Source organism: Ochotona princeps, chromosome 21, assembly GCF_030435755.1.
Source record: "Ochotona princeps isolate mOchPri1 chromosome 21, mOchPri1.hap1, whole genome shotgun sequence".
NCBI classification, from domain to species: domain Eukaryota; kingdom Metazoa; phylum Chordata; class Mammalia; order Lagomorpha; family Ochotonidae; genus Ochotona; species Ochotona princeps.
This window is the reverse complement of record NC_080852.1, coordinates 32,602,563-32,628,386: the sequence shown is the minus strand read 5'-3', so window position 1 is coordinate 32,628,386 and position 25,824 is coordinate 32,602,563. Positions and strand designations below refer to the sequence as shown.

Here is a 25,824-nt window from a genome sequence, read left to right as displayed (position 1 = left end):
ACAGACCAGGGCAATGGGGGCGGGGCGGATCTGGGGTGGGGAAGGCAGCTCTGGTCAGAGCACTGTCAGACACACAGGAACCACACTCCTCTTCCAAACAGCGGCTTCCACTCCAAGGAGGCACAGGGAGGAGGGCAAGAAGAGGGTGGCCTGGCCTCTGGGAACAAAACAGCCCCAAGGGCAGAGCAGCACAGCCAGGTGAGCTGGGGACTCTGGGGGCCTGCCCTTGGAGGAATACTCTGCAGGGCAAGGGCCAAGGGCATGGATGAGGGGAGACGCTCACTCACCTGGTCCACCACCGAAGTGAGAGCTGCGTTGATGGCTGTCTGGCCCCTGCTAATGGCCCTGATGTGATGGTGAGAGCCATTCTGGGATGACAAGAGCACCTCGAAGAACTCAGGAGGCAACACAGCTTCAATCCGGATGTTCTGGAAGGTGAGGCAGGAAGGGAGACAGGAGCTTCTGGGCAACTGAGGACGAAGAAACTTTGCAAGAAGCCAGGGGACCCAGAAACAGTGGCCCTCCTTGATTCCCAAAGGCAGACAGATAGCTGGGCGCTCTGGCCAGGCCCCAGTCCACCCTCTACAGGCACCCCTATTGAAGCTTCATGTGTGACTCTTGGGGTAGCTCCAAGCCTCCCTGTTGCCTTCCTAGGCCCAGAGGTCTCAACAAGGACTGGGGTCCAGTACATGGGAGGTCAGGAAAGGTGCCCTGGTTCTCTGTGGACTAGGAGGAGGACAATCTCAGCCTCAGAGACCCCCAGGCTTGGTGAGATAGGGACAGCAGGGAAAACCTCCATCTGTGGCCCCCTCTTCCCTGCAGAGACATCTGCCACAGGTTGAGGCAGGGTGCAGGCTTAGGCTCTGAAGACAAACAGGGCCCCATAGGAACCATCTGAGCAGACCTAGGGGCATCAGTAGCAGGCAGAGGTCTGGGGGTGGTGGGGGAGGGTAGAACTCTCAGGTGCTCTGGGGACTGCTATTCCATCCAGTAGCTGCTCCAGGAGACAGCCCCACCTCACCACCATCAGGGCCCAAGCCAGAACTCACATCCGACAAGTAGACCTTGTTGCTGGACTTATCAAACACTTCGATGGTGATTTCATACAAGCGGCCAGTCTCCAACACCCACCTGTCACCTGGATGCACTGTGAATCCTAAAGACGGGCAAATGGGGAGCCTGAGCATGCAGTCCTCGGGGGCCAAGGGGAAGAGGTAGAGGGTAAGATCAAGTGTCACAGGTACAGAGTCCCCATAAGCCCCACTGGTAGACTCCACAACCGCCCATCTGGAGATCTCTCAATTGCTCACCTGGAGACCTCACACTCGCCCTCCTGGAGGGCTCCATCATCTGGCCTCATTTCTGGAGAAGCAGTAGATGCTGTAAGGGCGACCTGATACTCACCACCTATCTAAGGCAGTCAGAACCTGAGCCCATGTCTGCCCATCTAACAGCCCCTGCTCTGCCTGTTCATTCACATCCTCGGCAGGTGTAGACTCCGACACCTGAAGCAAGTGCCCACCCCTCACACACTCCCACCCCTTTCTTCTGCACCCACACGTAGGAATGTGTCCCTTTCCCTGTTGCTGCCTGTTCACCACCCCACCCAAAAAAGACCCTGTCTTACTGTCACCCCACCCCCAGCTCAGTCCCCAGCATAAGCTATGTAGACAGAAGGTACTGAGCAAATCTTTCTGAACCAATAAAGCTCCTAAGACACCAGGGGCCAACACCTTGTCACCTTTGGTTTACACCAAACTATCCCCTAGGTGCTTAACAAGAGCAAATATAACACAGGGGTACATTCAACAGGAGAGTCCCCTCAGATAGAAGGAGGGTCACACACACACCCTGACCATCTTCCAAGCTGTCTTCCACTACAAGCTCCTCTGCTCCTCTTAAGTGTTTCTTCTACCACTCGGCCAAGGCACCTGCTGTCACATGACGCCAGGATTCTCTGAGGCTGAGCTACCCATGATGTTCCATCCTCCAAATATCTGTAGCAACAGTTAAGCCCAGGTGAAGCACTGACACATCCCTCTTCCTATCCCATTCCTCTTCTTGCTGTCTTCCTCCTGCCGGACTACTCTGGCCTTTGCTTGTTTCTGCACATCCAGGAGAGGACTGGAAAAAGTCCAGGCCAGGGGCATGTGGGCCTTGCAGGTGGATCACCATTGCTTTCCTCTTATGCTGTTAAACTCCCACGAGTACAAACGAAGGCCTAGGGGGCTTATACTCACCAAGGTATCCAGGTTCCACCACGTAGATAGTGCTGTTGGGTAACCGGGAAGCCCCCTGCATGCGGATACCTGAACGCTTAATTAAGGGACAAGACACAGACAGTGAAGGGACCAATGGGTAGACTGGAGCATGGCTCACATGACCCCAGTGTCATTAAGACATCACACATATATACACAAGGACATGCCAAGGCACTGCTCAGAATCATGGGCCACATGGCACTTCCCGTAGCAGAAGGGATGCTCTGTGAGAACAGTGAATGACCAATGACCATGAGACACATGCAGCCTGGAGGCTGGTGTGGGAATAGCCTCTGCTAGGGCCATGGAAGCTTCTGGAGGTAAGGGATGTCTCAATCCCTGGGGACCTTGCTAATGAGTCACCCTCAGGGAGAGTGATGCTGCTCCAAGATGCTCTCTCAGTGCTCCCCGGTTTTCAGACCGTGGAGGGGAAACAGGGCTATTTTTAGCCTTGCCTAGGTTGCAGGGAGAAAAACAACTTGAGTTGCAAAAGGCAGAGATAACAGGCTGTGGCACACACATGCGCACAAGGCCCCCCAAAAAGGATACTCCTGTGGCCAAGGACGAGGCTGCTCTGTCCCAGCTGCACCGCAGTGACCAGTGACGTGTCCTGAGACAACACAGCCACGGGCCGGGCAGGGTCTCCTTCGGGGCTGGGGATGCTGTTCTGAAGCTGCAGCTCATACTGATCAGAAGGCATGGCAAGTTCTAGAAGCCCGGAAACCCAAGAGAATAAGGACATGTTAGAAGCCCTAGACCTGGCTGTGGCACAACTGCTGGCCTTTTGTAGTTCATTTTTTTTTAATCTTTAACATGATTCTCTACACCTGTGGACAAAACTGACCTTCCATGAATTTTAAGAGGCAACTAAGTTTTGGTTACCCTCCCCTTAATAAGCTTCCTTAAAAAAAAAAAAGAAATAAATTATTTGTAACTTCTGGCCAAGGAATATATCACCTCCTTGAGAAGCACTGGGTCATTAACTGTGACTGCAGCAGTAAGTGGACCTGCTTCTGCATCTGGGGACCTGGGGCTGGGTCCCACTGGTCCCATCCACCCTCCTGGCATTCCCAAACAGGCTCTGGGTGGACATCTGCTGGGTCTATGCATTGGACCTATTGTCACCAAGAAGCAACCTAGACACCATCCTGACCATGCCCAGATTCTCCCAGCTCTGCACCACATTCAGAGCCTCGTGTGGGAAGAGGTTTTGCCCAACCTGGGCCAAGAGGCAGCAGCACTGCCCAAGACACAACAAGCTCCCCAAAAGCCACTCTCCTCTCCGCCTGTGAGCTGTGGCCCAGAGCACTGTGGATGGAAACGGTGGCTTCTGGCAAGGGCCTTGGGATGCCTCATGACCATGCTGGTGTCTCATGAGCATGTTTCTCACCTTGACCACTGACTCCCACCTTCAGCATGGCAGACAGAGGAAATCCAAGGGCAGGAAACTGCTAAGAGCTGGAATTTCACTGCCAGAAATTGGTCCTCTCCCCAACCCCCTCCTAGGTTCCCACATCCGAGCCCCCTCCACCTAAAGGGAAAGAGGACACAGGGAACTACAGGCAATGTCCCTGCCTGCCACTCTGCTCTGGGGCCCAGCTCAGGGCCTTGCCAGGCAGGGGGCCCAAACCAAGGCTGCTGGAGAAGGTTTCAGGTAAAACAAGTAAGTGGCCTGTCTCCCAGCCTCGGCTACCTTCCTGTGCTCCTATCAGGCCTGCAGCAAAGCCTGGCAACTGAAGCAAACCTGGGGCAGAACCCGTTAACATGTGTTACCCAATACAGGCTGGAACCAAGAGGCCATGGAGCATTAAAGCTGGTTTCCTCATCCCTAATTAGGGAAGCCCCACCTCACAGGGTGGTGATCCCTCCTGATAACACAACAGGTGTTCAGAAGGCAGTGGCCTGGTGGCATGTCCAGAACAAACATCATAAAACCACTAGGCTGCCCCATAAAACCACACAGCCTGGTGCAGCCCTAGGCTGTCTCTGTTTAAAATTCTTCAAATGAGTAGAAGACTTGTGGAGCCAACGCCAGGTGTCTCTTTCCAGGCTCTGGGACCCCATACCCCACCTTGTAGAGATCCTGGAGGGCAGGGACCACTGCACATCCCCCAGCCAAGTGTCACACAGGCAGGTGCATTAAATGTGTTTACAAGAAAGAAAGTGGCCTGAGCAAAGGAAAGAAAAGCAGACATGACCAGAATCAAAACACAGAAAGGAAAGCGGAGACCATCTTTATAAGGAAGGAAAATCAACAGAGAAGAAACCAGAAAGGACTGATTTGGGCGTAGTTATGGGGCACATTAAGTGTCACCCCACCTCCCCAAGCCTCCCACAAGATGCACTGAGATGCAGGTCCCTGGGCCGACATCAGCCCCCAATCCTCTGTCTGGAAAATGTCCTCAGCATGGCAGTGATGTGAATCTCATCTCAATTTCAGACAGTTGAGGGCAGGGAGCCTCCGTATGTGTGACTCTCGTCCATAACGAACCCCCTTGGGCTCATACCTTTGCTTCCCCAAAGTCTCCATCTGGGATCAGCTTAAGGACACAGCGACCAGGGCCATTAGTCACACAGGGAGTGTATATCATGCTACTGACTTGGACATTCCACATAATGATGGCCAGTTCTGCATTAACAATTATTATCATGAATGGCAAAGGGCACTTTGTCTAGTAAAAATGCCCGCATCCTACAGTAGGAGGCTTCCATTCCCAACTCCAGCTTCCTGTTAATGTAATCCTGAGAAGCAGCAGGGATTATTCAAGTGACCAAGTTCTTGCCATCTACACAGGAGTCCAGGATTTAGTTTCCAGCTAATGCCTCTGGCCCAGCTGCTACAAGCATTTGAGAGTAAACCAGTGGATGAGGCAGCCCTTTCTCTCTCTCAAATGTATAAATGTGTTGTTGTCTTTTCTATCTTAAAGGCGGGGGGTGGGGGTGGAACACCTGTCATGATTTCCAAGCCATGGACGCACCTGTAATCTTTCCTTGCCTGATCTTCTGCACTCTATAGCGTATGGAGGTCCCCACCATCAGGTAGACGTCGTAAGCTGGGTTCAGAAGGATGTTCTCCAGAATCAGCAGCCTGACTTCTGCCGGGTGCACATTCTTGATACAAAAGAGGGCAGAAATGGTGAGGAGGGATCAGAGTAGGAAGGGGTGCGGCAAGGGAATTTTAAACTTTCAGTGTGTTCACACAGGCACAGGGAAGCTAAAGGTGAAGAAAGAAGATGTGACTAACACCCCTACCCTTTCAGGCCCCAGTCTGCATGTATGGCAGATGTAATGGTCATTACTCAAAGCACATAAGTACCCCATGACATCCTGTGTGCAATATCTCCAGTTCAGACCATCACAACCAAGCCAAGAGGAGGGTGGAACCAGGCATGATTGCATTGGATGCTAGGGCCACTGGAAACTCAAGTTCTCTCCCTACAAAAACAAAAACAACAACAACAACAAAAAACAAAAAAACAAAAACAACCAAACCCAAGTCCATGTGGGGCTCCAGCCCTCCTGAACTGGAAAAGTACGGATAGGCAATGACCCTTGGCCCCTTTCCCATCCATTCTCTCCTGCATCAGGAAAAAGACCACTGGGCGTTCCATTTAGCAAGCCCCTCTAAGTTACTATCGGGGCCTATATCTTTCATTGTCCTTGGGCCACTTGGAAGCTCCATGAACTGCTGAAAACCAAGGCCGAGACAATGGTTTCTGTTCACACAAATACAAACACTGTCACTGTGGAGGCAATGGGTTATTGGGCAGCTCTGTATCCCTCTGCAAAATCATTCCAGCCTCTTCCATAGGCTCTGCAGGCATCTGTACTTTGGTTCTTTTGTAGAGCTGGTGGTAATATCTTAAAGGTTTCTGCACTTAAGTGCTACCTTTGACATGAAAAGTAGGGGGGCGGATGGGGGATGGCGGACCACCCCAATCACCTCTTGTGAACCAGGCCCTAAGGCAGGTACATTCCAGCACAGCTGCAGGAAGGACACCTGAAAGCTACCAGGTGTTCTGAGGGTTTCAGGTGCTTGGGTGCAGCTTCTTTTCATGACAAGGGAGACTTGGCAGACACAGCCAGTCCCCAAGAATCCTGCAGTCCCCTCAAAACTGGGACCGAGCAAATGTTCAATGACTCCAGAAACAATGCTCTCCAAAGTCACAATCTCCTCTCCCTAAGTCATGGCACAAACAGAGCAAACCCATGAAGATGCCCAAAAGCCTCCCAGGACTCACCACATCACAGGCGAAAGCAGCAAGCCCACCAGATTCCACCCGGGGCCCACCTTGTACACAGCCTCCTGGATACGAGCCTTAAGCTTGGAGCTCCCCGTCTTCATCCCAGCCACCAGGATGGTGTCGCCCTGCTTGGCTGCCTTCTCCATTTCCGAGATGTAGGAAGGGGGAATGTATGTGGACTCCAAGAATGTTAGGATTCTGGGAATGGAATGAATGGTCTAAGGTGCTTGTCAGACCTGAACCCACAACACAACATTTGTCAGCCACCCAACTGGGAACTGGTGCCTGCAACATCCTACACCAGAATCACCAGTACCTTTGTGAATGCAAATTCCACCCCATTGCACTCTTTGTCTACAAAAAGCCTTGGAATCTGTACTTACTCAACATGATGCTATATGATGGACTAGGAGGCCACTATCTTAGTCCAAATGGAAAAGCAGGCCTGCAGAAGTTAGGCAGCAGGTCCAGATCCCAGACCAGGCAAAACAGCATCAGCTTCCCATCAGTGCCCTGAGGGATGCAGTGGGCCCTGGCCTGTGTACACTATAATGAGAAGAACCCTTCCTAGTCTCTCCCCTTGGAATTCACAAACAAGCCCACATGAAAGCAATCTGTCGGACACACTTCTCTTCTCTCCAGGATCACTGGACACTGTGCTATTCTGTGATTTATTTCCTTGCCCAGTCGTAGCAGGCATCATATGCTGTCTTTAATAAAGATCCAGGACAATCCAGTTTATAACATGCCGTGGCATCTAGGACTGCAGCCAGCATTCAGCTCACGTAGCGAGCTGACAGCAAGCTGGAGGGGGTTGCTCGTCACAACCAGGAGCTAGCAACCCTGGAACATGCAGTGTGCACCAGGCTCAGAGAGGGGTCCTGAGTGTATCACCTGAAAGCTTGCCCAAGACCCCTAAGAAGGGAGCACAACCCTTACTTCTCTTCCTGCTTCATGGGTGGGCCGGGGGTGGGGAAGGAAGCCTGGATGCATCAGGTTACTTAAGCAAGTCCCCAGACAGGAAGCATCAAGGCTAGGACTAGAATCTGGGTCTATTCCTGGTTTTACAAAAACAGCAACTCCAGAGCTAGTCCAGGAGTTAGGTAGAAGATGACAATCCTAGCCCTCAGAGAGCTCTGAGCCAGCAGGGCAGTTCAGCTCACACAGCATCAGGCCATGGGGGATGACTGTCCTGGACCCAGCTATGAGTGTAAGCAGCAGTGCACGAGGCCCAGCTGTGCCCCCAGGGTCTCCTCCAGCCACACCAAGACTTGGGAAGGTGCAAATGAAAAAACTAGACTCCCAGCTCAAGCACTCCTAACTATAACAAGGTGAAAAAACAGCTTCAGTAGTAAAGCCCAAGTACATATCATCCCATCTAAATGATCAGAGACCAGCCTCAGCAGCAGGCCAAGTGGAACTGCGGTATGAGGCAGGAGGATAAACACTGTCATTTCAGTGACTCTTCCTGCCAGACACAACGATGAGTCCAGTCACCAGGGGACAGCAGATAAACCAAAGGGAGGAACGCTACCCAGAGACCACACATCACTTCCCCAAGTGACCAGGTCCTTGATGTCAATCAAAGACCTCTAGACTGATCCAGGGCAAGACCAGGCTAAGACTCCAAGCTGAGTCCCCAACACAGCCTCAGTGTCAGGCATCTGTCACAAACAGGAACCAGTGGCAAACCTTGGCTGAGGTCAGCCTACTGAATGCTCCTTGTGCTGTGGCCAGGCAGGACCTAGAACTCTTCTGGGCAGCTCAAAATGTTATAGAATTAAAAAAAACACTTTCTGTCATGCCCTGAAAGGAACCACACTCCTTAAAAAACTATTTAATGGGGGTGGATGTGTGGTGCACCTGTGAAGATGCAGCTGGGGACAGGCACATCCATTTTGCAGGGCCTGGACTCCAGTCTCAGCTCTGCTTTGAGCCCTGCTCCCTACCGATGAACATCCTAGGAAGCAGTGCTCACAGCTTAAGCACTGCCACCCACGTGTGTATGTGGATTACACTCTGGGCCAGCCCCAGCTGATGCAAGCACCCATCGTTTCTATCTTTTCATCTGACGCTGTCTTTCAAAGAAGTGAAAGTAAGTAAAATATTTTTTTAAAAGCTATTTAACAAGGCATGATAAGTTACAGGACAGCGGGATTAACACTTCTTCAGGTGCACCAGCCAAAGGAGCATACCATGGTGTCAACAAACCTCCACTCTGCCCAGACAGCCTATAGCAGCCACCACCTGCCCAGCTCCTAAGCACAGGGATGCCCACAACTAAACTTTCCACACAGCCTGGGCAACAGCTGTTCCTGCAGCCCTCCTGTGACTTGCTGCTGGAAGTGCTGCCTTTAGGGGCCACACACATGACCCTTATGCTCCAATACCACTCATGACTTGTGGCCATCTGCAGAGATGACATCTCTGCCTACTGCCCATGAGACAAATTACAGGTGCCCATGCAACCCAAGGAGATGAAACCTGCCCCAAAGTCACTAGAACCCTGGCAGACATCCTTGCTCTCAGGGACAAAAGCCCCCAGCCCTGTGAATGCACCCACAGACTGCCCTCTCCCGGTTTCCCCTCTTACCGCAGTGCATTGTGAGAGTCCGAGAACCCATTTGCCTCTGTGTCCTTCACGATCGTCCAGTCAAAGACCAGCCCTGCCAGGGTGCTGAAGGTGTTTCCTGGAGGAGCAGATTCAGCAGGGGGTGGGGGGAATGTGACAGAGTTAAGTCCCCAGGGTCATTGGCAGGGTAGTCGGGAGCGTCTGTCACTTGGCAGAATCTACCCTCAGTGCCAGACCCTGCAAACAGGTGCCCAGGCCTCCATCTCAGAAAGGACAGGCTATGTGCTTACCTGACTCAGAAATGACCCCAATCTAGGAACCAAAGTTCTAACTCCCACCCCCACCCCCGCAAAAAAAAAAAAAAAAAAAAAAAAAAAAACCAGATGGGCAGTAACATGTGTTGGAGAACACTCAGAGTAATCCACTGGAACATGTATTCATGACTGGTGGGATTTTAAAATGACAAACTGCTGTGACCAGCATGACAGCCCAGTGGCTAAATCCCCATCCTGCATTTGCCAGGATCCCATATGGGCGCCAGTTTTTGTCCCAGCTACACTACATTCAGCTGCATGCTTGTGGCCTGGCAAAGCAGTAGAGGACAGCCCAAAGCCTTGGGATTCTGCACTCACGTGGGAGACCTGGAAGAATCTCCTGGTTCCTAGCTTTGGATCAACTTATCTCCAGCTGCTGCAGCCACTTGGGGAGACAGAAGATCCTTCTCTGTATTTCCTTCTCTCTGTATATCTGCCTTTCCAATATAAATAAATAATTTCTTTAAAGATTCATTTTATTTTTATTGCAAAGTCAGATATACAAAAAGGATGAGAGACAGAGAAGATCTTCCATCCAATGATTCACTCCCCAAGCAGTTGCAATGGCTGGAGCTGCGCCAATCTGAAGCCAGGAGCTGGAGCCTCTCCCCAGTCTCCCATGCGAGTGCAGGGTCCCCAAGCTTTGGGCCGTGCTTGACTGCTTTCCCAGCCACAAGCAGGAAGCTGGACGGGAAGCAGGGTCACTGGAATACGAACCAGCCCCCACATGGGATCCCGGCGTGTGCAAGGTGAGGACTTTAGCCACTAGGCTACTGCGCTGGGTCCAAAAAATATTTTTTTAAAAAACGGTAAATTGCTTTGGAGACTGGTTGGGCTGGTGCTCATATGGGATGCTGGTGTTACAGGCAGCAGATTAACTGGTTGCACCACAGCACCATCTCTCCCTCTGAGCTCCTAACCAAGGTCAGACTACAACCATAACAATCTGCCCAATGCCAGAAAGAACTCTGGTGCAGTGAAGGGGACAGTGCACTCTTGTGTCATGGTCTACACATGTGCTCAGAAAGCCAAAACTAGCCTTGCAAGCTAAGCATGGCCCCCAGCCAGCCTCTCCCACTTCTTAAGGCCTGTCGTACATAGGGTCGGGTCAGCATGAGCTGGAGCTGGGCACACAGGCACCTGAGTAGCAGCAGAAGCAGTGGACCAGGTCTGCAACCACCAGGGGCCCAAGGCCCATCATAGGAACAGTTCTGCCTCTTCAGCTCCTCCCTGACAGAGAAACTACAGTTACTGGGAAGACCCCGACAGGCACTCACCTTCTGAATCCAGGGCCTGAATCTTCAGCTCCAGAGGGGAGTCTTCGAGGTAGAGCTCACGGGTGGTAGAGACGATCTGAATGCTGTGAATGAGATCCACGATGGCGTCGCAGCGCAGCACCTGCCCCGTGGCTGCAGGGACGGTAAGGGATGGTCAGTACTGTGGACAGCGCCTGCCCCACACCCACCTCTAGGACCCTGCAGCCAAGCAGCTGGTCTTACCCTGTGGTAAGGACCACAACAATCAAAAACACCAGCTTAAAGAATTCAATTCCCCCTGGACAAGCCAAGCCACTGCCTGGAAAAGCCCTTCTGGGAGTCAGCAGGGACAGGTCTGGGAAGGGAGGGCCTTAGGGACATTTTCCTGGTCCACCTGTTACTTTTGCAACTTGAGCTCCGGCAATGAAAGGAATGCGGGAAAGTAAAACAAAACAAAACAAAACCAATAAAACTACCCCCAGGAAAATTCTGGTTTGTTAATGGTGCAACCCTTAAGCCCAGCGACAAGGGGGACAGTCAATTAGTTAAGCCTTGTCCCTAAGCTGAGAGCACAAATGACGTTGTTGTGACATCACAGAAGACGCTCAGCTGTCTACAGACTGGGGTGTGTGGGCACACAGACTTTTTAGGCCTACTGCAGAAATAAAGGGCAAAGATGACATTTCCTGCAGAACTCGCAAGTGTAAGGATGGCAGCAAGTGATACAAAAACTACTCTAATCCTTCTACAGCCATTACATGAAAATGCTGGGCCCTGTTAATCCTGCACAGCCCCCGTGGATCAAAAGCCTGAAAAATACTCATCTGCTGGGATCCAGAAGAACCTCAAATTGTTCTCTGTATAAAAATATGCACTATATTTTTAAATTTTAATGTTCATCATATCTGAAAGGTAGAGAGACACACAGATCTTCTGGAATCTGCTGGCGCACTCCCCAACACAGTTAGGTAGGGCTGGATGCAGCCAAGCCAAGGGACCAGAACTCCATGCGAGTCTTCCACATGGGTATCAGAAATCCAAGCACTTGGGCTACCACTTGCCATCTCCAGGGTGCACATAAGCAAAAAACTGGACTGGGGGCAGAGCCAGGACTCAAACTCAGGCACTCCGATACAGAATGCCAGCGTCCCAAGCAACACCTTAACTTAACCCCCATTCACAAGCTATTTGAGATACAACCCAGATATAAGCAAGCAAAGATGGACTAACTCCCTAAGATACAGGAATGCTTATAGGACAATCTCCTGTGAGGAATGTTGTCAAACATTAAAAATAACTCCACAGTAGATTGGAAAACATCGTGCATGGCAGGTGAGGAAGCCACATGATAGGAAATCACATGGTTTTCAAATTATTTTATAACCAAGATACAACAAACTGAATATGGAGAAGGGAAAGGGTGACTGCCTTGACTGGGAAAGCTTTCCTCTTTTTGACCTTGTATGTATTAAGAGTTTTAGGGGAACAAATAACAATTTGAAAATGCAGAAAACCAGGCTGCCCAAAGGCAAACACCACACGAACAACTGACACCAAGCCCTTACTGACGTCCTCTGCGAAGATGATGCTGGTCAGGCGGGCAGGCTGGGTCAGGCGGGCCTGCACCACTGCCTTCCGGGAGCACCGGTGCTCGTCGGAGCCCAGCGGCTCTATGCTAGCCACCTCCGGCCGAGTGGATGACCTGCAGCAAGAAGACCAGAGCTCAATCTCTCGTAAGACATAGCTGGGTTCATGCCCGGCTCCCCACCCAGGGCTCTGTCCCAGACCCATGTGTGAAAGCCAGGTAAGAAAGCAGCCTCACTCCAGCTTTACGCCTGAGAAGAATCATGAGGCAGGGGTGGGCCCTCCGACATGAGCTCCACAGAGCAGGGGTCTGAGCATGTGGTCCCCACACGGCAAATTCCACAGTGGGCTGACATCAGCAAACGGCCCAGCTGCTCTGTACACAGGCATAGCCTGATGCCACTCTAAAATGCAGAAATAATGCATCCCCAGGGAATCCATTCCAAGATCCACAGTGGCTGCCTGAAACCGTGGATCACACCAAACCCTATATCTACCCTGTCTTTTCCTGGATGTATATACACCCCTCATGAAGTTTAGCTTATAAGCAGGCATACCAACAACTGATATTAAGATGAAACAGTGTAGCTATGTACTAGAATAGTTATTTAAACTCATCAGCTGACTATCCTTAGGTTTTCCATTGTCTGTTTCAGAGAGTGGTGACTACATGTCCCTAAAGCTGCAGAAAGTTAAGAGGCAGACAAGTGGACAATACTGTGATCCTCTGTCCTGGGAAAACTGCTTGTAGCAGCCAGCAGGGCAAGGCCTGTATAAGAAAGGATGTAGGCATCTTTGCTGACCTCCAGGCCAGGGCAGGCACAAGGATGTCTACTGGACAGGACTTCTCACCTCCAAGAGCTCCCACAATTCCTGGCTGTGACGATGACAGCAGACAAAGTCCCACAGAGCAGACACTGGGGCCCAGGAGGAGAGCAGGTGGGCAAAGGACTCAGCCAGACAACATAGCCATGTACCAAGAACGGGACTGAGGGGCAGGATGGTGACTGGAAGGGAGCTCCCTGTTGCCACTGCCTCAGTTTCTCTCTGTGACACCAGGCAACAATAGTGCTGGGTCCAGATGAGGCAAGGACAGGGCAAGGAGTCCAGGAGACATGGCACACAGGGTGCTGAGTAGGCATTGCTGTCCCTGCTCACTGGCATGGTTCAAAATCCTTACTAAGAAGCCAGTTCCACAAAGGAGTGGGTTGCTACAGTAATGCTGCTGTTGAACCTCACATGTCCCAAACACAGCACTGGACACACACACTCATAGTCACAGGGAGTCTTAGTGGCAAAGCACCACAAACATGTGCTCACAAACCACAGGTCCTCTCTCACAGCTGGAGACACTGGGAAATCCAAGTATAAGACACTGACAGCTTTGGGGACCACATGACATCTTTGGCTCCGTCCTTGCTGTGTCGGAAGAGCCAGGGAGCTCCCTGCATTCTCCCATCAGCACACTAAGGCCATGGGGAAGCTCTGCTCTGTCACAAGGCACCTCCTCACACCATCACCAGGGGGCACTAGGAAGACAGACACTTCAGTTCAGTCCGGGGACACCTGCTGCAAGGTCTGACTCCTGAGGCTACCTCCGAGCCCTAGCCAGGCTTTCCACTAGGGAGGAGCAGGGGCTGTATCCTCTAATCAACTTCTTAAGCACTCAGGGCTGATAACAGCAATAAACCGAGCCTGAAAACAAGATAAAGCTGCAGCCAGCTGCCACCCGCAAAAACACCAGGCACCAACCACGTGGGGGGAAAGAGGCAGGACTGGCATCCTGCATCTCAATTACTTCCCTCTCACCTCTGATAATGCAGTCACAGGACAGCAGCTCTGTCCCCCTGTCCTGCTACCCGCTGTGAGTCAGGACTCTGCATCTCCAGCAGGGGGCGCTCATGGCAGCTGTGTACATGAGCCTATGGTCCTGGTGGGCTCTTCCCAAACTTGGCCAAAGCATTCTCTTGGGTCACCTGACTTCCTTCTCAGACATGCACAGGGGAACCTCTAAGAGGCACAAAAGACAGTCTGGCACTGATCTGTCCTTAGGATAGAGCCATCATTGAGCCTGCCTTTCTCACAAGAGTGTGGAATATCAGATTTAAGAGTGCATGCAGAGGGCCCGGTACAGTGGCCTAGCAGCTAAAGTCCTCGCCTTGAATGTGCCAGGATCCCATATGCACGTCGGTTCTAATCCTGGCAGCCCCATTTCCCATCCAACTCCCTGTTTGTGGCCTGGGAAGGCAGTCAAGGACGGCTCAAAGCCTTGGGATCTTGCACCTGTGTGGGAAACCTGGAGGAAGTTATTGGCTCCTGGCTTATTGCTTCAACACTGGTCTTTGCGGTCACTTGGGGAGTGAATCTTCGGATGGAAGATCTTCCTCTCTGTATATCTGACTTTGCAATAAAAATAAAATAATTTTTTTTAAGAATGCATGAGGAAGTGCTTTTATAAAAGTAGAGGCATGCACCAAACTCAAATGGAGGCAGCCTGGGCCGTAGGGGTAGATGGAACCGGGGAGCGGGCAGCAAAGGGGAGTTCATCCTTTATCTATAAGCTTTTATTTAAGCACAGCCCAGAAGCACACAATTGTCACACAATGATTAATTCTGAGCTGGGAATCCAGCCATTCCTGCTACTAGCCGTTGTTTTTCTACCAACCTGGCTTCTTTATTTAGAAGACATCCCTGGCCCCTACCACTGGGCGCAAGCTCCCACTGCATGGAGAAGTCGAATGAGGCTCAAAAGAAGAGGATTTGATTTAGGGTCACATCGAGGGCCAGGCAGGAAAACAGGAGTACCAAACCCAGGAGCAGGACACCGCCTGCTCTCGGAGTCACCAGCTGGTCAGAGAACAGCCGTGGTTTGTGGTTTCCGCCAGCTACACCTGCAACTCACCATGCCCCAGGAGATCCCCCCAGGGGTGCGAGTTGGTTCCTCCAATTGGGCTGCAAACATGATTGTGAGCTTGAGCTCAGAACCATCTCTGCCTCCAGGATCCTGGAGAGAAGAGTCACCTCCCAGGCAGACCAGAAGGCCAAGTCATCTGCAGGAACGGTGGCTAATCAGCCAGCCAGGCAGGAGAGACAGCAAGTGCAGGCAGAGATAAGAGGCGATTGCTTCTAATGCTGCAGAGCACAGCAACATCCAGCAACAATAGCATTTCTTAAAAATAGAAGAGGGGGCAGGAGGTGTCGGTGAGGTGGCTCGATCGGCTAATCCTTCACCTGCAAGCACCAGCATCCCATATGGGTGCCAGTTCACGTCCTGGCTGTTCCACTTTCCATCCAGCTTCCTGCTTGTGGCCTGGGAAATCAGTCAAAGATGGCACTAAGCCTTGGGGTCCTGTACCCACATGGGAGACCCAGAGGGGACTCCTGGCTCTTGGCTTTGGAAATTGACTCAGTTCCAGTATTTGTAGCTATTTGGGAAGTAAACCAGCAGGCAGAAGATCTTTCTTTCCTTTCTCTGTAAATATGCCTTTCCAGTAAAAATAAAATAAATCTTTAAGAAAAGTCTAAAAAAAAAAAAAAAAAACAGAATTGGAGCCTGGCTCAGGGCTTAGTGAGTAAGACCGCTCCCTGCAACTCTGGCATCCCCTACGGGTGCTGGCTTCTGTCTGGCTGCTCCACTTCCAATACAGCTCCCTGGTAATGACCTAGGAAAGGCAGCAAAACATGGTCGAGGTATGTGGATTCCTGCACCCACACGGGAGACTCAAAGAAGCTCCTGTCTCCTGGCTTCTGCTGGGGTCAGCTCTGGCCAGTGCGGCAGGGAGCCAGTGGATGGAAGATATCTTTCTCCCTCTCTCTCATTCTCCATAACTCATATTATAAATAAATAAATAAATAACTTATAAATACTTTAATTAATGATAAATTTGATTATAAATTTCCCATAACTCACATTATAAATAAATGGCTTGATCCATAATAATTAATTTATAATTTAATCACTAATAATTGATAATAAATAATTTAATTATAAATAAATAAGTCTTTAAGACAATCAAATACAGAAGTGCGCCAGGTTACCTGCCTGTGTCTCCCTGGCTGGGCCCTGGGGTCCGCAAGTATCCTCTCTAGTGTTTCCCTGCGTTGTGACGTGAAGGAGCTCACGGAAGGACTCTGCACTGCGTATAGCCACTGCCCTCCCCTGCAACATGCGGGTCAGCCACAGAGGACAAGGCTGAGAAAGAAAGGCAGGAGTCACTCTCCCGACAGGGACGTTACCGCGCCCTGCCCCCACGCCCTTCGCTGTCAGTGGAAGCAACAACTCAGTTCGTCCACATCTCAGTGTCGCCTCCACAACCACGTGCACCAATCCCTTGGACTCACTCACTCAGCCGAGCTCTCCAACACATGTGGGAGAGACACAGGCTACCTACCAGGGGTCTTCAAAAAGTTCACGGAAAATGCGTATTACAAAAAAAAAAAAAAACCTTATACATGGATCTTTAAAAATATATATGTATATCCTGCCTGATTCAGCATGGGTTTACGTACCAAGACACCCCTCAAAAGTTGGAAATATCCTAGGGTGAAAATGCACTTTGTCCTGCCAAACCACACAGATGAGCCTAACTTCCCTTAAACGTCCTCAGACCCCAATACCAGCTCACAGTAGGGCCACGTCACCCACCACAAAGCCGTGAGCTCGGGAGCCTCCTGGGTACGCACTGAGCGCCGCCTTGCCAGTCAAGCCCGTAGTGGCAGCAGAGATGTGCTCTGGTGCCCCAGGAACGCAAAAAGCCTGAGTTAAGGCAGCCCAAGGCCAGCGGCACCCAGGAAGTCAAGTGGGACGGACGCGTCCTGCTCTCCTGTTGCTCTGACTCAGGGAGGGGCAGAAAGTGAGGAAAAGAGCAGAAAAGAGCACTCATGACGTAACGGGCCCAGAGTCAAGGCCTCCTTATTTTTACATTTATATTCATATTTGGATGACAGAGAAACAGGACTAGAGACAGAGAGATCTTCCATCCAGTAACTTACTCCCCAGTAAGTTGTTACTGAAACAGCCAGAGCTAGGTCAGGTTCAAGTCAAGACTCAGGAACCCCACCCAGGTCTCCCACATGGTGAAAGGGACCCACATACTCGAACCATCACCTGCCACCTCCCAGGGTGTGCATTAGCAGGAGTGCTGGAGCCAGAAGCAGCACCAGAACTGAAGCCGGAGCCTTCTGACATGGGATGCATGCTGGTGTCCTGAATGGCGTCTTCACTGCCACACCAAACGCCAGCCCCCAGAGACTTATTCCCATCAAATCACTTTATCCTCCAAGCAGCCCTGCATGAGAAAGCCAGGCGGAGGCTCAGAAAGGTTAACTGACTTGCCCAAAGCTAACTTCCCAGAGGGAGTGGGACAGTGGAAACCAGAAGTGTGGAGGTTAAGGGGGCAGGAGGGAGGGGCTGGTGTCTGAGTGGATCTACAATCACAGTAACATGGAGGGAGTGAGTTTCGTTCTTTTTTTTTTTTTTTTTAGATTTATTTTTTATTGGAAAGGCTGATTTACAGAGAGGAGAGATGGAGAAACCTCTCCCATCCACTGGTTCACTCCCCAAGCAGCTTCAATGGCCAGAGCCGAGCTGATCCGAGGAGCCAGGAACCAGGAGCTTCTTCCGTGTCTCCCACATCCTTGACTGCTTTCCCAGGCCACAAGCAGGGAGCTGGATGGGAAGTGGAGCAGCCGGGATATAAACCAGCACCCATATGAGATACTGGCACATGCAAGGCAAGGACTTTAGCCACCAGGCTACCACGCCGGGCCCAGGGAAGAGTATTTTTAAAAAGAGATTCTGAGTAGGCAAATACATCAACAGGAAGCAGAAAAGCAATGTGGGCATGGGGGTAGAGGCAGGCTGGGAGTGCAGAGGAAAAAGACAGCATGGCCACTAATGGCTAAGGCATTCCCCCTGCATGCGACAAAAATGTTCTGGGTTTTAGCGGGGTGCCATTGGTGCATACCTTGATAAAGTGAAACACACACATCGTGGATTCTAATGCGATGCAGTTGGGCTTATTTAAGCAAATGAAGGAAGTGTACATCCTTTACTAGTGTGGTATTTTGCACTCAAACCTGTCCCCCTCCTGCCGGAAGGAAGTCTCTACATGGGCCTCCACACTGCCGGACCACACACATCCTCTTTGGAGCCTCGAGCAAAGGTCAGATCCCAGGGCACAGCTTACCACTGGCCAGAGCCTGACCCCTCCCCTTTCTGCACAACCATCACAGTTCAGGGCAAACAACCCGCTCCTCCTTGACGTCCCCCACCTCGGGTCTCTGCTCCATGATCCTGTTCACTGAATCCACACTCACTTGGTGGCTGGTGACTTCCCAGAACCTGCTGTAAGTGCCAAGGACGAAACAAAGCACAAGGTTCCCATTCACGCCCACCCTTATGAAGCTGGCATGTCAGTATGGGCATAGCAAGAGTAACTTCAACAGCTGAGTGCCAGACACTCTTTGAGCAAGCATAGAGCAAGGAAAGCAAGGGTTGCAACTCTGAGCAGCACTGGCAGAGGACGATGGGTGAGGGGTGTTATGCCCCGGGACATGAGGGAAGCAGGTGGGAGCTGTTTTCCAAGGATGGGTGGTGGATGCTCTTTCCCTACAAAGACCAACGCATGGCTGCTGCTCTCCCCTGGCATGATGGTGAGCTACCCTGACTTAACCACACTTTGCTTTCGTAAGATACAACCCACTAGCCTCGCAAATATGTTTTCTGTATTTGATGTGCCAGTATTTCATTACAGAAATCTGTGCTTGGGGTCTACAGATTTCTTTTCCTAAAAATGTGTGCGTCTGGTTTGCACTCAGCCCTAACAGAGACCTTCCTAAAGGTGGGTTTGGAAGGGGTGGTTCCTTCCCCGGCTCCAGGCCTGGAGTTCTCTAGTTGAGGAGGGTTTTTTTAGGACAAGCTGGATTGTTCCAAACACACCGAGAGGGACAGAAGGCGCCGAGGACTACGTCTTTAGCAGTGTTCTCAGAGCCGTCCCAGCATGCTACCCGCGAACAGCCCAGGAGTGCCCACCTGACAGCCAGGAGGCTGAGCTCAGAGCCTTCACACAGCCTCGCTGCCTCCCTTCCTCTCAGCATGTCTCCTGACCGCACCAGTTCCCTGCAGCCAGGGCTCCTGCAGCCTCAATGGCCCAATGGCCCGCTGGTGACATGGGAGTGTGCTTCCCACAGAAAATTTGTATTAAGTCTGAGCTGCCCAGTGTTCTGCCACTTCTTTTAAGGACCACCCCAACTTCCCTATGAGCACTTGCCCCAGGAATAGTGCCATACCCTAAACTCCAATGCTGAAAAGGTGGGGAGAGGGCCCACAGGTACCCACTCTGGGCTTGTCCCTTTCCACCACGCACGGACACGGCCTGAATGTGCCAAGGTTACCTCCTCCCCACTGTCAGCCCGTGGGGCTCTAGAGGGCCTAGCATCTACTCTGAACACTGGAAGGCCCAGGATAGGGGCCTGGCCACAGAGAGCAATTCTAATTCAAGGATGTGCCCAACATGAATCAGCCACAACGGGTGCTGTGGCTGAGGCCCCGCTGAACTTGAACCTGGTAGGCAGTAGGGCAGCAACAATCCTGCTACCTAAAGAAGCACCTAGCCAAAGCCAAGATGCGAAGAGGGAGGAACTTGGAGGCGATGCAGCACAGCTGGCTTCAGGGGCTCCTCTGTTGAGCGGGAAGTCATTATCCACAACGGGGACTTCGTGTGCATTTTGTTTTCTGGATTAAGTGGGAAATGAGATGCAAAGGGGCAGCCGGAAACTGGCTCTGTGATTTGGGTTCCTCCGCTCCCCACTACCACACACACACTCTCTCTCTCTCTCTCTCTCTCTCTCCTTCTCTCTCTCATGAAACACGGGTGACACAGAAGCCTGTGCCTCTGCCATGGCCCTGACTTCCTTCAGTCCTTCCCTACTGTGGGCTCCTCTCTGCTACCTGCCCAGGGCCAGTCACCTCCAGGTACCACTTGTTTCCTTATCTTACCCTTGTAAATAAATTCTTTACTCAAACACTGCTTCCAAGGGAGAACTTACACAGCAATGCAAACAGAAAATTCCTGGGGGTAGCCACTGCTGCACGCCTGTCCGTCCTTGGAAGGACAAGCAGATCCTAAAATGTACAACTGTAAGTAGGGCTATGGTGCCAGGGCTCAGGGTGGGAGGAAATGGGGAGGGTTTGTCAAAAGGAGCCAGAGTTTTGGTTTCACAAGACAAACAGTCCTGCGTGGAGGACATGGAGGGCGGTAAGGGCCGCGCCATGCTGCAGATGTGCCTGTCACTGCTGAACCCTACGCCTAGCAACAGCAAGCAGGGTAAATTTTATGCTAAAAGCTATTGTCTGCAAACTTAAAAGAAAAACATGTAGACAGCATGTAGACATTGGCACCGGAAGAAAATCTATAGGTTGAGATAACTTAAAAGGACTGAGAGCAAACCTCGGGAGAGGGACAGAAAACCCGGGGGGAGCCTTTGAAGAGGAGCTGCTCCCCTCTCTCCGCAGCCTGGCAGCAGGAAGAGGGTCAAGGACAGGAAAAGCTGGGTCACTGCAGGGTCAGCCCAGAAAGGAAGAAAAGCAGAAGTGGGCACTATGCAAAGAACTGGGAGGTGGGGTAGGAGTGGGGATAAGGCAGTATCCCCTCCACATACCTGCAGGGCCCAGCCCCTCACACAGCACAGATATGGCCCGTATTACAAAAAGCACCCCAAGGGGCTGCAGAAACCCAGGCAGAGCAGGATACCCACAAAAGAATAGCAAATAAACACCCCAGGTCCCGGGCAGCAGCTCCCTCCCAAGGCAGCAGTGGAACAAGGTCCCATGCTGCCTTACGGGAGGCATGGCTACAGCAGCCTAGGGGTGGGGTGCATGAATGAACAGGGCCTATCCCACCCCCACTCCGCCCCACACTGCCTTGACTGAGATGGCCCCTGGCCATCCAAGAGCAGGCACCCACTTTCACAGAGCAGCAAGGATGTGCTGCAGCTCTTAGTTTATTACAACAGGGGCACTTCACCCATAGGCCAGAAGCTTGCACAATACCCAGTGCCTCCAAGGTCAGCCAATGGCTGGCTGGCCAGCAGTCGGGGAAAACCTTGAAAGCTGGGTTAGGAGACAGGATCCTGTTCCAGGCTCTACTTCTTGGCAACCAGCCTGCTGCAGAAGCCACAACAACCTGGGACTCCAACTGCAGGGCAAACAGGAAATGAAAGATGCCACCTCCCTCCAGCAGGATGGTGAAGACACCAAAGGTTTTGAAGTGGCACAGAGAAGTACGTGGGCTTTGACCTCTGACATCATCTGGAGGTTGGCAGAGGGCAGTGACCAAGAGGCCCAAATACCAGGTCTGAAGCAATGAGAGGACGCAACTACAAAGGGAAAAAATAAGGCAAAGGACCCCAAATGGGGACTGCTACAAAGGACCCCGGGAGGATCTTTTCCTATTCTCCAAGCTTTCTATTTAAACAGTATGTTGTAGAGAAAGAGAGACATTTCAAAGGAACCAATGAAATACACTTTAGGAAGCACTTTCAATGTCACAGAATCACCTGAAGGACCAGGAACTTGCGACACAACCTGCTGTGCCAGCTGGACAGATTCAACCAGTCTGCAGGCCAGGACCCAGAAGGGTCTAAGCCAGGCCTTATCCCTACCCCACACCACTGCAAGGCACTCACGTCCCCCTTTGCGGGTCAGACTACATGACCTTCAGGGCCTCCCTGGCCCTAAAGCTGTCCAATGAGTCCATGTTGTAAAAATCAAGAAATGGGGGACTGGCACCATGACACAGCATGTTATGCCTCTGCCTACGGAGCCAGCATCTGGTGGACACAAGTTTGAATCCCAGTTGCTGCACATCCAATCCAATTTCCTGCTAATGTTCCTGCTAATGGCTCCTGCACCCATGTGGAAGACCCAGGAGAAGCTTTGGCTTCAGATGAGCCCAGCTGTGACTGTACTGACCATTGCGGAGGGAACCAGCAGACAGAAAATACCCCTGTGCTTCTCTCTCTCTTGCTAGCTCTACCTTTCAAATAAACAATAAAATAAGCATTAACAGCAAGATCAAGAAACAGGAAGAATGTCCTTGAAGCTCAAGCCTGTCGTGATCTCAATGCACTTGGAGCTTGGCAACCAATTCAGAGGACAGGCGAAAAATGCCACCTCGGAGGCTGGACGTTGAGCTCCTTAGATGAAAAAGCTGTTTCCTCCCAGCTTTAGGCAGTGGATCTGTGGCTTGAGAACAGATGCCGACTCTAAGGCCTCCGGAGGAGAGCCCTTGAAACTAAAGCAATAAATGACTACGCCAGAAACAGAATGTCTAAAAATAAAGAAGGCATTTCAGTGCTTGACTGACAGAATGTTTTTCTCCTGGAGCGAGGGGAAAATCAGGACCAGCCGATACCTCCCAGAAGACGTTGAACAGTCATACGTTTGCAGTAAAGGTTCCAGATCAGACATTAAACAAGTTAGAAGGTACTTAGCACTTCCCTGGTGCATCAGAGATTAGGGTTGTTTTTTATTCCCTTCCTCCTACCAAGCAAATTCAAATCCACTAACATCCATCATCAACTCCTCTTAAGAAAAAAAAAATGCACTTAGAGGGGAAAAAAAGTGTTGTTAGTTTAGAAAAACAGAACAGCTACAGGATCTCAGAGGAAACAGCACACAATTCCGTCCAAAGGGATTCACTGGGGAGGCAGCTGTCTTTAACAAGCAGCTTCCTTTTTTGTGTTCATATATCAAGGCAACAGACAACTTCAACAAGAGAAATCAGCAATGTGCAGCCCCCAGGGTATTAACTAGCAGCTGATCCTCCTGCCTCACACAGGCCTGAGCGGGGAATGCAGATTGCCCAAGTTCAACCTGGGAAGTGAAAGCCCCAAATGCACGGGGCTTGGCCTGGCTCTGTTTCGGAACGTTGACTTTGACACACAAGGAACGCAAGTCAGAGAAAGCAGGTCTGGGCCAGGGGAACCTTTTTATGCGCATGCAGACTGATACTCCAGAAGACCGGGACTCTGGAATACATTCATATTTCCTTAGGACAGGAAGATACAGGAGGTAGCAAACAGATACGCTGAGGGTGGGGCTCAAACTGTGAAGTCTGGGCGCGGCCTAGTCACACCCACCACAGCCTCCACCCTGCTCTGAGCTCCACTCTACAGCAAAGGGCTGCACCGCATCTCCCCGCCCCCTCCAGGGGTCCAGCAGGGTCCCCAGGTAGTTGAAAGAGGAGGGGGGAAGAGAGGGTTCAAACTTGATTGGTCGCTGCCGTTCCACATGCTAAATTCACTGGGCTCCCAGCTCCCCTATGAGGCCTGGATGGAGCAGGGAGCTGACAAACGACTGAGCTGCATCAAGACAGGCCTCTCCCCTCTCTATTGTGCAATGGATCCCCGGAATTTCCAACCAAAACACCGTTCAGCAAAAGTGCATGTTCCTTTCAAGGCAGCTGAGCAGGTAGGATTCGTCCCCTTCCACACTCCACAGTCCCCTGCTGACAACAGACCCATGCCGGGTGAAAGAGTCCCGGGTCTCGGGACACTGCCGAAACAAAACCGGAGTCTCCGGTGTAAGGGATCGGCAAGGCCGTCACCACCTATTGCCTGCGTTCTGTACATAAGGGGAAGTAAGACCCCAGTGCGTTCCTCTTGCGCCAAGGCCATAAGTCTCCCTGCTCAAGATAGCCACAAACACGCGGGCCACGGCCGCCAGGCCTCCTCCCGCTGCAGGCCAGGCCCGGCAGCGCCATGCGCAGTGCTGGCGACCGGCGCGCACACTGCCAGGTCACGCGTGACCAGCGGGTCCTTCTCTAGCAGCGCCAGCCGCCGCCACCACTGCTGCCACCATCAGGCCCGCCCAGGCGCACGCTTTTCGCCGCGTACCTGCCGGCCCCGCTGCCTCCCCTCACAGCGCCAACACAGGCCTGAAGGCCGAGCGCCCAAAGACCACGCAGGATCTGCCCCTTGGCCGCCGTCGGCCTCCTCGCGCCGGCGCACCTGCCGCGAGCGCCTGCCAGGCCTCCCCGGTTTGAGGGCCGAGCCGGTCCGCGAGCGCCTCCCTCCCCCGCCTGCCGCCAGAGCGTCTCACCAGCGGTAGCAGCCTTCAGAGGCCTCCAGGGTGAAGTTCACGCGCGTGGCCCGCGTGAAGGGTAACAGCACTTTGGGTATGTTGAGCTTGGCCGCTGCCGCGATGGGGCCCAGCGCCAGCAGCAACGTGAGCGTGAGCAGTCGCGGCGGAAGCCCCTGTCCCGGCGCCGCCATCCTCCCAGCGCTTCACCTCCGGCGACCCGGCCGACCGCGCGCTCCCCCGTGCGCCCTCAGTCCCCGCCCGCGCCGGGCTGGCAGGTGCCGAGCGCTGGAGCGAGGGGGCGGGGCGTGGGCCCCCGCGAGGGCCACTTCCTGGACCCTGGCGAGCCGAGCGCGGGAACTGAGGGGGCCGAGCCTGCTGCGACCCCACCCCCGGACTCAAGGCCGCACGCCCCAGTACGTTCTCCCGGGGTTGGGGGTGGGGGTAGGGCGCCCGCCTGTGGTGGTGGGGAGGGCTGAGGGTGCGCGCCCAGGAGGCGCCCTCGGCCACGCGAGATGCCTGCTCAGATTTCCAGCCCCACGCCTATGCTGCGTGGTCATAGGCACATGGCCGGGACTGGACGCCACCATGGATGGGAGTTTTCCCATCCATGCAGCCCTCACTCATTGGCCCTGCTAGGAGCCTCTCGCGGTAGAAGGCATCTCCCACAGTGGAAGGGCCACCAGCTCCCAGACTGCATGCTGAAGGATGCCTGGCCCAGGACTGGAGAGCTGCTTGCTGCCTCCTCCGTGTCCACACTGCCAGGAGAGAAACCCCAGTTGTGCCCATGGAGCAGCTGGAGGACGCACTGAGGGGCAGGACCCTGCTATAGGCCTTGTTATGTTTGTGTTCCTGTCAGGTGAAGACTAGCAGAACAACCCTCAAAGTATACAGCCGGTCTAGCAACGCTGGGGGCTCCCGGAACTACCAACCCTGGTTCTTGGACACCCTCTGTCTTCCAGAAGGTGTGCCATAAGCATGTCACACAAGGGCCCCCTTGTGGGGCGCCACCACCACCACAGCCTGCCCTGTGTCTCCCTTGTCTCCCCACCAACTCCTGTGCACGCAGATGGGCACGCGGGCGTTGGTTTATTGTGCCTTGTGGCCGCTGATTTGTGGTTGTGGCCAGCAGGCACCGTGTGCCTGGAAGTGCCCCTGAAATGTGTGGTGTGGTGGAGGGCCCGCAAAGGTGCCATGTGCCCAAGCCTAGATTGAATAAGGAGCAAAGGAGTATGTAGGGCACGTGTGTGGCCAAAAGGCCCACTGAATGAACAAAAGTTCTTTAAAAAGAAAAAAAAAGTTATGTCAGTGAAAGAAAGAGGGAGAGACAGAGACCCTCAGTCTTCTGGTTCTCTCTCCAGATGGGCTCAAGGGCCAGGTTGAAGCCAGAAGTTTCATCGAGGTCTGCCACATGGGTTCAGGCGCAGGAACACTTGGGCCATCTGCTGCTGCTTTCCCAGACCATCTGCAGGGAGTTGGATGGGAAGAGGAGCGGCGTCCAGGAACCAGCA

General features: G+C 52.5%; 1 protein-coding gene across 1 annotated transcript in view; it reads right to left on the bottom strand.

The window, feature by feature from the left end:
- Window positions 1–24,563, bottom strand: part of NUP210 (nucleoporin 210) — a 66,249-nt gene extending 41,686 nt beyond the window's left edge. The window contains exons 1-10 of the mRNA XM_004581365.4: window positions 24,335–24,563; window positions 12,213–12,349; window positions 10,669–10,800; window positions 9,099–9,195; window positions 6,553–6,703; window positions 5,240–5,372; window positions 2,811–2,969; window positions 2,241–2,309; window positions 1,050–1,156; window positions 288–428 (exon numbers count right to left, since the gene is read on the bottom strand). Of these exons, the coding sequence (XP_004581422.2) occupies window positions 288–428; window positions 1,050–1,156; window positions 2,241–2,309; window positions 2,811–2,969; window positions 5,240–5,372; window positions 6,553–6,703; window positions 9,099–9,195; window positions 10,669–10,800; window positions 12,213–12,349; window positions 24,335–24,507 (1,299 nt within the window). The 5' untranslated portion in view covers window positions 24,508–24,563. The remainder of the gene's footprint in view (window positions 1–287; window positions 429–1,049; window positions 1,157–2,240; window positions 2,310–2,810; window positions 2,970–5,239; window positions 5,373–6,552; window positions 6,704–9,098; window positions 9,196–10,668; window positions 10,801–12,212; window positions 12,350–24,334) is intronic.
- Between the last annotated feature and the right edge of the window lie 1,261 nt (window positions 24,564–25,824).